The following is a 12014-nucleotide window of genomic DNA, read 5'->3' as shown; positions in this document are numbered from 1 at the left end:
TGGCTTTAATTTTTTTAAAGAGTTAGACACAAATATGCTTGTACAGGTAATAAAATCAAAGGTTGGCTTTAATTTGTGTATTGCTGAAGGAAGCTACAAGCTTGCTTTGGATGGGTTTGTGGAAGGGGATAATGTAAGGGAAGTTCATCTTCTCAAATTCAGTTACTTTGAAGTGGGGGAGGGGGGTAACCGCATTCACACTTGGTTCGATGTATGTGGTTTGGCAACTTTGAAGATTCGTGCCCTTGGATCTCTGTGATCATGCATCTGTTATTCCTTGCGTTATTGGAAAGAAGAGTATGCTATGGAAAAGGTCTAAGAGGAAGATGCTCGAAGCCAAATCTTTTTTATGCATGCATTTTCAAAGCAGGTCACCCAAGATGTATATGGAATTCCATCTGGAAACAGGGGCCAATGGATGTTTCTTTTTGGAATGGGCTACCAGAAATGGTTGTAGCAAATATCTAAGTAAGAAGAGGACTGTCGTGAGCTGGCACTTTATGTGTAAATTCACTATGAAGATAGAGTATTTGCTTTGGTACTCTGCAGATGTACAAATGAATTGTAGATTTTTCTTTTTCTTATTCAGTATAGCAGGGTATTGTATTCTTCTTACTCTGGTGAGTGGAGGTTGAAGAAGATAGAAGATAGAAGATAGAAGTAAGGAAGCATGGAAAGTAGGCCTACCCTTTGCGCTTAATGGTTAGTTCGGAAAGAGAAGAGCAACGAGGTTCTAAAGCTGTCGACAGTTTCTCCATAGAGTGTGAAGAGTTACTTTGTATTTTAATAGTTAGATTCTTCTGAAGCTCTCAGCTAAATCAATGTAGTATAAAGCTTTTGATTCCATCTTGGTGTGCCTATTGATGAAATTACCTTAACTTTTTTAAGAAAGAAAAGTATTCGCGAAATAACTTGTTCAGGAGAGGAGAAATTAATAGCATATCTGTAATCAATTATTTTCCTTTTGATCAGCATCCAGCTGCAAGGGACCTGATATTTGCCACTCACTTTCTTATGCAGAAATTACTTTTTCATGGATGAATCCTCTTATGCAACTTGGTTATAAAAGACCATTAACAGAAAAGGATGTGTGGAAACTGGATACTTGGGATCGCACTGAAACTCTGAACAACTCGTAAGTGTGCTCCCTTCCTTCTTCTTTTCATCATTTAAGATTTAGTTTAAATCCCAGAAAGTGACTACCTTATTGGGGAAAAGAAAGTCAAAACCGAATTTGGTGAAGCAGATATATTAACATTCTGATAAACTATTTAGGTTTCAAAAGAGTTGGGCAGAGGAGGCTCAAAGACCTAAACCATGGCTTTTAAGAGCTTTAAACCGTAGTCTTGGTGGAAGGTAAAAATGTTTGCCTATGTTTCATACTTCTGTTTTGCTGATTTTTCATACCAAAGATATACATTGCTCGATCAGTTGATATTTGTTGTTACTAAACATTTTTCCATCTTTCTATGTTTGCAGGTTTTGGTGGGGAGGCTTCTGGAAGGTAGTTGATTTCACCTGTTACATCTTAGCTGGTTATTAATAGTTCTTGAATTAATCAGATCATAATCAGAATGCATCACGTAAAAGCTTTATGCTTGATCTTTAATTTATGTTACAAGTTTAAGGAAGTGGACAAGCTTGCTCTTTGTACTTAGAAGGCTCACTTCTGGAACCATATTCGTATCTTCTCGTTATTAGATTGAAGTCTAGAATATGTTGCATGATTGAATATTGGCATATGCGTATATACTAGTAACTGTTCCTTTCATCGTCAATGGAAACTGATGTCCAGAAGTACACTATATGTGAAGCATAGTGTCATTAGGTATGCTTTCTGAAACTACCCGCAGAAGTTGCAGGTCTTAGAGAGAGAGAAAGGAAGAAAGAGAGTTAAAGATGTAGAGGGAGAGGGGGAGATATAGTTAGATAGAGAGAGGGGTTCTTATATATCATGATTGCTCGGCTTTACATGGGAGCACTTGTAGATGTTTACGAGAGTTTTGGACTTTTACCACCTCTTAAGAGTGGTCTGTTTGTCAAAAAACCTTCTTTCTGAAAGTTCTGCTTCAGATGGGAAGTTGACATATCTGTATCCATAATGAATTTATGCAAGTTTTAAGTAGTAAAATGAAACAGGCTGAATGGGGCCAAATGGATATAGAGGATTCTATAGCCAACTCTGAACTAGTTTGGAGGATAAGCTCTTATTGCTATTTAGATGTATGTAGAAGTTTGCATTGCTTGCATCAATAATATGGAGATGTATTCACGTGCGCACATGTATAAATTTATGTATGCAGCACACATTCATAGTTCTATATCTGTACATTTCTTTTTTCCCTTCTCTCTTCTACCTTACATAACTTTTTGCTTTCTGTAATACGTGTATAAGATAAATGTGTTTTAGTTAATTTGACTTTGTAAACACCAACGTTTAGGCATGTGTGGTCTTACAAATTTTATGTATTATCTACCGGTAGTACTATAAGGCATACTGAAGACATGTTTTTGAAGTAACATTTGTTTTCTTATATCATGTGTATTTAGTTGAAATACCAAATTTGTAACTTCTCTATGTTTCTTTTCCAACATGTAGATTGGAAATGATGCTTCCCAGTTCATTGGACCACTTATTCTAAACCAACTCTTACAGGTAAAAAGCAATTGCAGTATTGCACATTCTGTAAATTGATGCTTGTAAGGACTTTTATTCAGACCGCATTTGTGTCCTGAAAAAATGATGGTTTACCAATATCTTCTGGCATCTTAATTTATTTTATACTTGCTTTGATGGCTAGAGTAGTTGTGGATCGGTGATGAGGTTTTTGTAACTCCCAACTAGTTTTAGGTACCTTCTTCCTTTTGTCCTTTTATACCTGCACCTGTAAACTTCTTAAAATGATCTCCACCAAAATTATCATTTATTGGCCTTTGGAATGCAGCAGTAAGTACATAGTTTTTCTTTTTGACAAGAAAAGTGGGATAAAGGTTGCAACCTAGATGATAGGATACGAAAGGAGCACAATTATAGTTTTTAGTTGGTGCTTCATGTATTTGAGGCAAGTAGGGATGTGGTAAGGAATAAGGATATCCTTATCTTTTTCTGATCATGCAGCAGGCCTGTTGTGAGGTGTGGTTCCATATTGGTTTTTATTTGGAACTTTATATGGAGGAGTTTGGAAAAGTTTTGAAGGGATTAGCAACTTTCCTGAAGCCTAAGACTACCATTTGGTTATTGTTATTTTGGTAACCATCATTGCCATTAGCTTCTCTTTTGCTTTGGTTGAGTACAAATCTTATTTTATATGCTTATAAAAAAATCTTAATTTATACTCTCTGAATTGCAAGTCATCTGGTTTGTATTTGATATGCATCGTTGCATCCTTGGTGCCACACCAAGATGAATTAATATTTATCCAAAAGTAGTGATATTTCTTATTCATTGTTTACATTTCTCTGATGTGCATAATTAGGTTAACAAAGTCAATTGTGATCGTGATGTGAAAATTACCCTTTAAAAGTGGTAGTTTTCAATACAAATAATGTCCATGCTTGACATCATAATGTTTGGAGATGATCTGATAATGGCTTGTTAGAATTCCTTCCATTTGATTTCACTCTTGTTCTTTTATCTTTTAAAATTTTCTGACATCTGATCATTATCTCTTTTATCTCCATCCAACAGTCTATGCAACGAGGTGATCCAGCATGGATAGGCTACATCTATGCATTCACGATTTTTGTTGGAGTGGTATGAATTCTATGCCAACCTGTGAATACCAAGATACTATAGTCTGGTCTCTCTGTATTTGACTATTTCAGAAAATGTCTTCAGCCTGCTTGCATATTGGACTAACTCTGAAAAACCAAATCTTACGCAGTGGTTACGTCAAATTGAATTGGCATGCATAAAGGTCCTAGTACCTATGTTTGGTGAACCTATAGTGGACATTGATATGTAGCTGCTATATGTTTGAGGCCTTTTTGGTCTGACTGAAGAAAATTTATGCAATTAGCTGGAGGCCATATATTTAATCTCTCTCTCTCTCTCAACACCCCCCCCCCCCACACACACACACAAAAGAAATATTCTTTTGACATATATAAAATCTGCCTTTTCTTCCCTTTTTCTAATTTAACATTAGTGTTCTTTTCGCCTATTCCTGTGACACCTACTGAGAGTGTGATTAGAACCTTATAGTTTTTTCTTTTCAATAAACTTTAATTAACTTTCTTCCACCATTGGCCTCTGGCTGGCTCTGTTTGATATGCAACTGTGAAACTGACATTATTTAAGCACAAATTCTCTTCTAGGTGTTTGGAGTTCTGTGTGAAGCTCAGTATTTTCAGAATGTCATGCGTGTTGGATTTCGCCTCAGATCTACTTTGGTAATTCAGATTCTTTCTATATTCTATCGTCCTCTCTTCTTTCTAGTGTTTGTCCAAGCCTCCTAGATTACATTTAGAGGTGACATAAATTTCTGTAATGTTGGGATTATGTAATACAATGGGTATATATCACCAACCTTCTTCATCCTCTTTTTTTCCTTTTTCTGTGTTCGCTTATGTATGAACTACAATTTCTATTGATAGCTGATATTTCTCTATGAGGTTTATTCTTCTCCCTTTCTGTTTTATCCTAACATGCATGACTTGGATCTCAGGTTTGTCTTATTTTTAATAGCTATCAGGAGTCGTTTGAATCGCTGGCTCCTGTACTTGTAATTATGTTTTGGCCATAGTCCTTGTTTTTTTGCATTAATTTTCATGACAATAATCATCCTGCTGGATAGAATATTTTACGATCACCTAACACAAAATATATATAGGTATATGTTAGCAGCCGGGAATTTCTTTTACCCGTTAAAACCAAATTATGTATGCTCAATTTTGCTAGTTCTACACTTGCATTGCAGAAGGGCCGGAGATCAATTATTACACTAACCATTAAATTTGATTCATATTGGAAATACTTTGTTAGGTTGTCTGTTAAAACTCTCTTTTGAGTGACTATTGATATGAGTCAAAGTGATTTCGTAATTTGACTTGTATTTGTGCATTGTCGTGTTTATTGTTTTAAAGTTATTCTGTGGAGTTAGTTTAGCTGCTCGTAGCTTCTTGTAGGCTCTGTATATGTTCAGCTCCATCAGTCTCTGTCCTTGCTGGTATATAAAGCTCATCAACTATTTAACTTTATAAATCATTGTTGATTCACTGATGGTACGATTATGTTATGTTTTAACCCCAATTGCTTTTGTAGGTTGCAGCAGTTTTCCGGAAGTCTTTGAGGTTAACCCATGAAAGTCGTAAAAAGTTTGCATCAGGAAAGATAACCAATTTGATGACAACAGACTCGGAAGCACTTCAGGCATGTCGGTTGCATTACTGCTGATATTATTTAGTTCTGCAATCTTCTACAAGTTGAATATTCTATAGCATTACTTTCTTCGCTTGATGAAGAGATTTTGCTGATTTAAGGAATGGATTCCTCCTATTGATATGCCCATTTCTGAACCATACTTGTATCATAAGATACATAACATCATTAAAAAGGATGCGTGGAAAAAATGCTTAGGAATGGACAATCATTGCTTATTAATGAGAGACCAAACACATGCTAGAAGCCCCAATTTTAATAAGATAATGTAGAAAATTCGAGTTACAACAGTGCAACAAAAGGATAATGACAATTAAACTAAAGACTTTAAAGTAATTTTGTTTTCATCTCACTATCAATATCACCGTCATATCCTGCATGAACCAACCTGAATCAGATGCTATCCAACAAAATTCAGAATCCTGAACGTATTATACAAGGGTCGCAGAATAGTTATTTGTATCACAAGATACAATTGAATTTACGCACTAAATACATAAGGTCATAAGATATATGGCACCGAAGATACTGTATCTTAAGATACTGACTACTTTGGTTGGGCTATCTGGTATGTAATTTTCTAGATTGCAGACTTGATGATAACTCTCCTTCGGGAGCATAAAAGGTTGACCGAATACATTGGTGAAAATACTGTGCTTAAGATAAAAGAATCAGATCCATATGTCGGGGCCATATTAGGATATATAAATTTATAAAATTCCCTTCATGAAAAGTTAACATCTTGAGATGAAATGGTACCCACCATTCTACAGAACATAGTATTATTACTATTTGATGCATTTTCGTAGCACCAGTGAATGACTTTTTTTTTTTTCAGGAAGAAGAAGAAAAACTGAATCAGTCAGTGATGTTCATTGAAATAGAGCAAATATTGGAAATTCTAAAACAACTTTCACCAATTCCAACTTACAGAACAACCAATAGTAGTATAAACTCTGTCCTCTATAGGAGACCACACTAATTACACCAAAGTAGAGCCCCCACACACCAAAAAAAAAAAGCTAAAGAAAAACCCATATCCCTTATCAACCATAGTAATCATTCTTGTCCTTATCTTGACAGCAAGACTTTTGCAGCGGAAACAAAAGCCGGAACCAATTATCCCCTTAACCCCCAAAACCATAGAAAGTCCTACTGTCTCTTGATCGCATACACAACAATCCATAGAAGTCACCATCTTCCTACGAGCATGCTCGATATAGGTAACAGCATTATGAATCACATTCTCTAGAAAACACACGTGTATCCTCATAGATAAGCCCACTGATACGGTTCACTCCTCTACGAACCAAATGCCTAATGGCCGCCTTTGTGATAGCTTGAATGTTATCATGGAGGACCTTACAATATCGTTTTGCTCCTTCCTTTGAAATCCTTTCCCCCCCTTCCCACGACCTAACATTTTGATCAACCACTAATTCTCTGCAATTGGAAGCTTCTGAATCTCGAAGAGTACCAGAGATGGCATTGAACGACCTTTTTACAAAACGGAAGCATTATTCTATGAATTTCTCAGTGCCTAGATTAATTAAAATCCTGTTTAAAAAATCTTTTTTAGATGTAATTTTTGCTGTGTTGACGTTGGTGCCTTTTTTTATTTCTCCAGCAAATATGTCAGTCACTTCATACTATTTGGTCAGCTCCTCTTCGAATTACCGTTGCATTGGTTCTTCTTTACCAGCAATTGGGGGTAGCAGCACTTCTTGGTGCACTTATGTTGGTTCTTATGTTTCCAGTACAGGTAAGAAGCTTTTCTCTTCCTCTTCTCACTTTAAAACTTTTATACAATTTTCTTGAATATATTTCCTCTTTTTTGTTATATACCTGATAATGGAATCTACTGCTTGCTTGAGGAAGAGCACTTTCGAGCAACAAGAAGAAAGGGAGTTGTTTCTGTAATTAAAGGCAAATGCTTTTACGCCAAGTTCTTTTGGAGCTAGTGGTTATGCTAATAGAATTATCCAAAATGGTTTTAATTCAATTAACAAATACAAGATTTTTCTTGATGAGGTTAATAAATATAATTATATAATATGGAAGACTGCTAATACAAGTTGTATAAAGATGATAGAGAATCTTAAACAACATGGGTCGTTATGAAATCATGACTGGAGTATGACATGTGCTCCTAAAGTACATGAGTAAAATCATTTAAGTAATGGTAGTTACTTTTAAGGCACACACATGTTTGTAACAGCTGGAGTATCACATGTGCTCCAGAAAACTGGTCTGATGCAACCCTATGCAGTATAAAAAGAAGGTTCTCATATGAGTACTTGATGTTGAGGGTAATTACTTGTGGTTATCATTATCCCTCAATAATCCCAAAAAAGTAAATTATTGAGGGATAGCGATAGCCACAAATAACCATTATATGTTCCATTTTGACTGGAATCAAAGGTGCTGATAGTTTGGTTTTGATGGATTTTTTGTTTTGGAGTATTCAAGAAGTGAAGAATTTCCTTTTCTTTATTTCTTTTTTTTTTTTTGGGGGGGGGGGGGGGGGGGGTGTTGTTATGCAGATATAGAACATCCATTAGCATAACCTGTGCACTAGTATATCCATTACCTGGACTTTGGAAACTTTTACCCATAATTTCACTGGTAAAGGATTCACCTGCCTAATGTCGCTTCAGGGGAGACTGCATAGAGTTTGGGTATCAAACTATTTATTCTGTGAAGTCAGTGTCCATTTTTCCCATGTGGTTGTGTTGACACTGTTTTCTTTTTCTACTTGTTTCATTTTTTTGTCTGCTTAGAGTGTGCACAGCTATTCTTAATATCTTCCATTCTCATGTCACAGGAGTCTCTTGCTTAAATAAGTTACTGTTGCTATTGTCTTAATGAAAAAATATTTGGGTTATGCAGACATATGTTATAAGCAAGATGCAGAAACTGACAAAAGAAGGATTACAGCGAACAGACAAGAGAATTGGTCTCATGAATGAAGTATTGGCTGCGATGGACACAGTAAAGTATAGTTCATTCGCAGAAGCATGCTTGTAACCCCTAAATATACTACCCAGCTTAATGATTTGTGACTCTAGTGATATGTATTTTTCAGATCTTATGCATGGGAGAATAGTTTCCAATCTAAGGTTCAGGGTGTTCGGAATGACGAGCTGACTTGGTATAGGAAAGCACAATTACTAGCAGCGGTATGTTATGTTACCAGAAGCATGAATTGTGTTTTTCTGGAAGGAAATGTTATTGTTCCTTCCGTGGATGTCAAAACAAAGTTGCATTATATTGTATTGGCGCAAGAATAAAGCTTGAATCAATTTTACTAACTCTCATGCCCCTAACCTAAGACCATACACATACACATTTATATATATGGACAAGACTGCATGAATGAAAACAGTTTGCTTCACCTTGTCTTATGCGGGACCGCGGGCAGAAAGAAAGGACACCAATGCTGCAATATAAAATTTACTTGTCGTTCTTGTTTTTTCCTTCATTTTTTCCTCTTGGCCTGACTTTGATATCCTCTTCATTTTTATCTGTTTCAGTTGAATAGCTTCATTCTGAACAGTATTCCTGTTGTGGTGATTGTCATCTCATTTGGGGTATTCTCGTTACTTGGAGGAGATCTAACACCAGCAAGGGCATTTACATCTTTATCCTTGTTCGCGGTGTTGCGTTTTCCGCTTTTCATGCTTCCTAATATAATAACACAGGTTTCAAATGTTTCTTCACAATCTCATATGCTGATAATAAATAGCTTTACTGCCTATTTCAATTGTTGAAGAACCCTCAATTTGCTGATATCTGTCTTTGAAGAATCGCTGTTGTAGCATTTATTCTAGGCTGTTAGAGAGAAGAAAGATTACTTCCTCGGAAGTTCATTAGTCGTGCTTGAGTATTGTTTCATTTTCTAATTGACACTTGACAGTCAAATGTCTCACCTAACCACTCTCCCCAGGAAAAATAAAGAAAATGAGGAAAAGGAAACAAATTCATTATCATTTCTAACCATCTGAGTTGAAGGTAATAGCTAGAATTAGTCAGCAGTGATGACATTATCAGATACTAAAATTTTGTGGTGAGGTGAATAACATTTAAGTGTGTTCATTCTTGTATAACTGTCACAATATCCTTAAGTCTATTTCATTGCCGGAGCATGTGACATTCAGTTTCTGGACAGGTGGATTCAGCATTTCAATATTAGCACATCCTAAGCAGAATCTTAGGGCCTGTTCTCTTTGATTATTATTTCGTTTCTGATTAAATCAATGTTGTTAATCTGGTTATCATGTGAGAAAATTACTTTCTAAAGTAATATATTTCTCCAGTTAAAGTGATTATTTTTAATCACATCAGCATCCCCCAGATGCAACAAATATGTCATTTTGAAAACTCGCTAGAATGGCCAATTTGTCTATATTTATTCTTCCTTATCACCCAAAGTTGGCTTGTTAAATATGCCACCTCCTATTTCTTGACTTTTAACTTTTTATTCTGTAAAATTTCTTGATTTTAATTTTTTGACAATGTCAATTATTTTCTATTTTACTCAAGAAGCATTGTGGTGGATAATATATGGTATGCACTTTGTACCTCAAAAAGGAAAAAGTTATAAGCACGTCATTAAGTCTCAGGTCCGGAGTTTTACCGTTAAAGTAAAACATTCCATGCATTTTGAGAAAAAAGAGACTAGCATCTTTTTTCCCTTTTCCTCCTTTTTTTTTTTTTTAAATTTCTATGTGAGCAAGAGAACATAATCTATCTATGGGATCTTCTTTCATTCTGCTGTTTTGCTTAACTTACATGGTTGCACCTATTTTCTGCTGTTGCAGGTTGTTAACGCAAACGTATCGTTGAAACGTCTAGAAGAGCTTCTCTTAGCAGAAGAAAGAATACTTCTACCCAATCCACCTCTTGAGCCTGGACTTCCAGCCATTTCAATCAAGAATGGATGCTTTTCATGGGAATCAAAGGTTTGCACATTAGTCGATATCTTCTTTTGCCAGAATAAGTACACTTAGCCATGCAAACATAAATGCGGTAGCCTTTAGCCTCCTCTTACGTTTTTATATAAACAGAAGTGGGTAAAGGCATAACATATACTTATCAGAAGGGAAAAAAGAACAGTTAAAGTTTATGTAGATATGCATTTGTCATTAATAGGTAAACCTCCCTCTTTTCCTTTTTTCTTGTTTCATTTCACTCGTTAAAGAATCTGTTCATAAATGAGAAATCCCATCCTTTTCAGGAAACCTTATATATCTTGCATATTTATTATTGCTTTCCAGAAAGATTCTTCTCCAGGTAGTTTAATTCTTTCTTCTCTTTAAAAGTGTACTCGGACCTCAACTTTTTACTGCCACAATTTTGATTACTTGGTAGCACGTTACATATTAATGGTGAATTTGGTTTCTGTCATTATTTGGGGCACAAATAACTGTGAAAGTAATCTGTGGTCTAAAACTTGGTACTGTAGTCCCTTGAAAGGGATCTGGTATGCTTGGGTAGTGATGCAAATGGAGTATGCTTGAGCAGATAGCTTGTTGCTTTGTGATTAAACCATAGTTTCCTAAGAGAAAGGACAGTGATGCTATATTTTACCACATTAGTTGGGTGCAGGATATTTGGATGGCCCCAGTTTAGTGTGGTCTTATCTCACATCTGCTAAGCATAGGAAATTTGAATTATGTAACTGTACGATTTATGTACAATTTGTTGCATAATTATTTGACAAACAAGGATGCGGCTAGTGGAATGAATAATTTGCGCCGACAGGCTTAGAAATATTTTAGCCTAGTATGAGGGGTTGTGTTGGCAGCTAATGGTACCTCTGCTAGGTTCTTGGAAAATCTCTGAATCCACCATAGTCATCTTTCAATTCTTCTCTTATGTCTATATCGTTTCTCAGAAGGTTGTCATGCTCCTACTTCAACTTATGTCTGAAGGAATTTCTATGTTAAGAGTATTTTCATTTTTGAGGAATCTGAAAGACATAGAAGCTGAAGAACTTGCATTTTTGTTGGTTCTTTTTCGAGCTTCTATTTGTCATCATCTGGTTATTAGGTTGGACTTTGGACTACTTGGTTTATTAATTTATAAATCTTTTTAGCTGGTCTCTCTTTTGTATCTAGAGCATTTCTTTTGGGTTCATTTGTCACTTGATTGATGTAGTGTGTGTAGACAGAACAATGTCACTTACTCCCAGCTGATCCAAAAATGCCTCTTTGCAAGAGATGTATGGTGGAGAATATTCCTAAATCGAGGAACAATACATATTTGCAGCAGCTCTGAGGAATCAGTTCTTGTAATATTTTGGTTCTGGGAATAACTATCATGATCCCTTGGAAGTGCTCTAAGTGTACTTTTGGCTTGAAAAAACATTCTATAATCTTCCACAGCCATTGAAGTGCTGATTTATTTTGTATAACTTGCTATGGAGTGTATGGTTTAGAACACAATCTCCAGCTGTCCTGACCTACAAAAGTGTTGAGCAGCTTATTGGATTGAGTTGCTAAGTTCCTTTCAGGATTTCTTCTGGAGTTCTCTTCTGCTTCTATCTTTATCAATCAAAAAGTGTAGAAGTTTCTATTTATGAAGAAAAAAAGAAAAAATAATCAAATAAAGAAAAACAGATACACTTTTAATA

General features: G+C 35.6%; 1 protein-coding gene and 1 pseudogene across 4 annotated transcripts in view; one reads left to right on the top strand and one right to left on the bottom strand.

The window, feature by feature from the left end:
• LOC104223734 (ABC transporter C family member 2-like) overlaps nt 1-12014 on the top strand; it is a 32361-nt gene that overhangs the window by 6228 nt on the left and 14119 nt on the right. For all 4 annotated transcript variants that reach the window (XM_070165131.1, XM_070165128.1, XM_070165130.1 and 1 more), the window contains 12 exons: nt 1021-1135; nt 1276-1356; nt 1480-1504; nt 2600-2656; nt 3689-3754; nt 4318-4392; nt 5264-5371; nt 7008-7142; nt 8270-8376; nt 8466-8559; nt 8914-9081; nt 10201-10341. In XM_070165131.1, coding sequence (XP_070021232.1) covers nt 1021-1135; nt 1276-1356; nt 1480-1504; nt 2600-2656; nt 3689-3754; nt 4318-4392; nt 5264-5371; nt 7008-7142; nt 8270-8376; nt 8466-8559; nt 8914-9081; nt 10201-10341 — 1172 coding nt within the window. The remainder of the gene's footprint in view (nt 1-1020; nt 1136-1275; nt 1357-1479; nt 1505-2599; nt 2657-3688; nt 3755-4317; nt 4393-5263; nt 5372-7007; nt 7143-8269; nt 8377-8465; nt 8560-8913; nt 9082-10200; nt 10342-12014) is intronic.
• Nucleotides 6508-6901, bottom strand: LOC138884164 (histone H4-like; annotated as a pseudogene).

The sequence above is a fragment of the Nicotiana sylvestris genome, chromosome 12 (genome assembly GCF_000393655.2).
Source record: "Nicotiana sylvestris chromosome 12, ASM39365v2, whole genome shotgun sequence".
Classification (NCBI taxonomy): Eukaryota; Viridiplantae; Streptophyta; class Magnoliopsida; order Solanales; family Solanaceae; genus Nicotiana; species Nicotiana sylvestris.
Note: the sequence above shows the minus strand (reverse complement) of the source record. Positions and strands in the feature narration are given on the sequence as shown.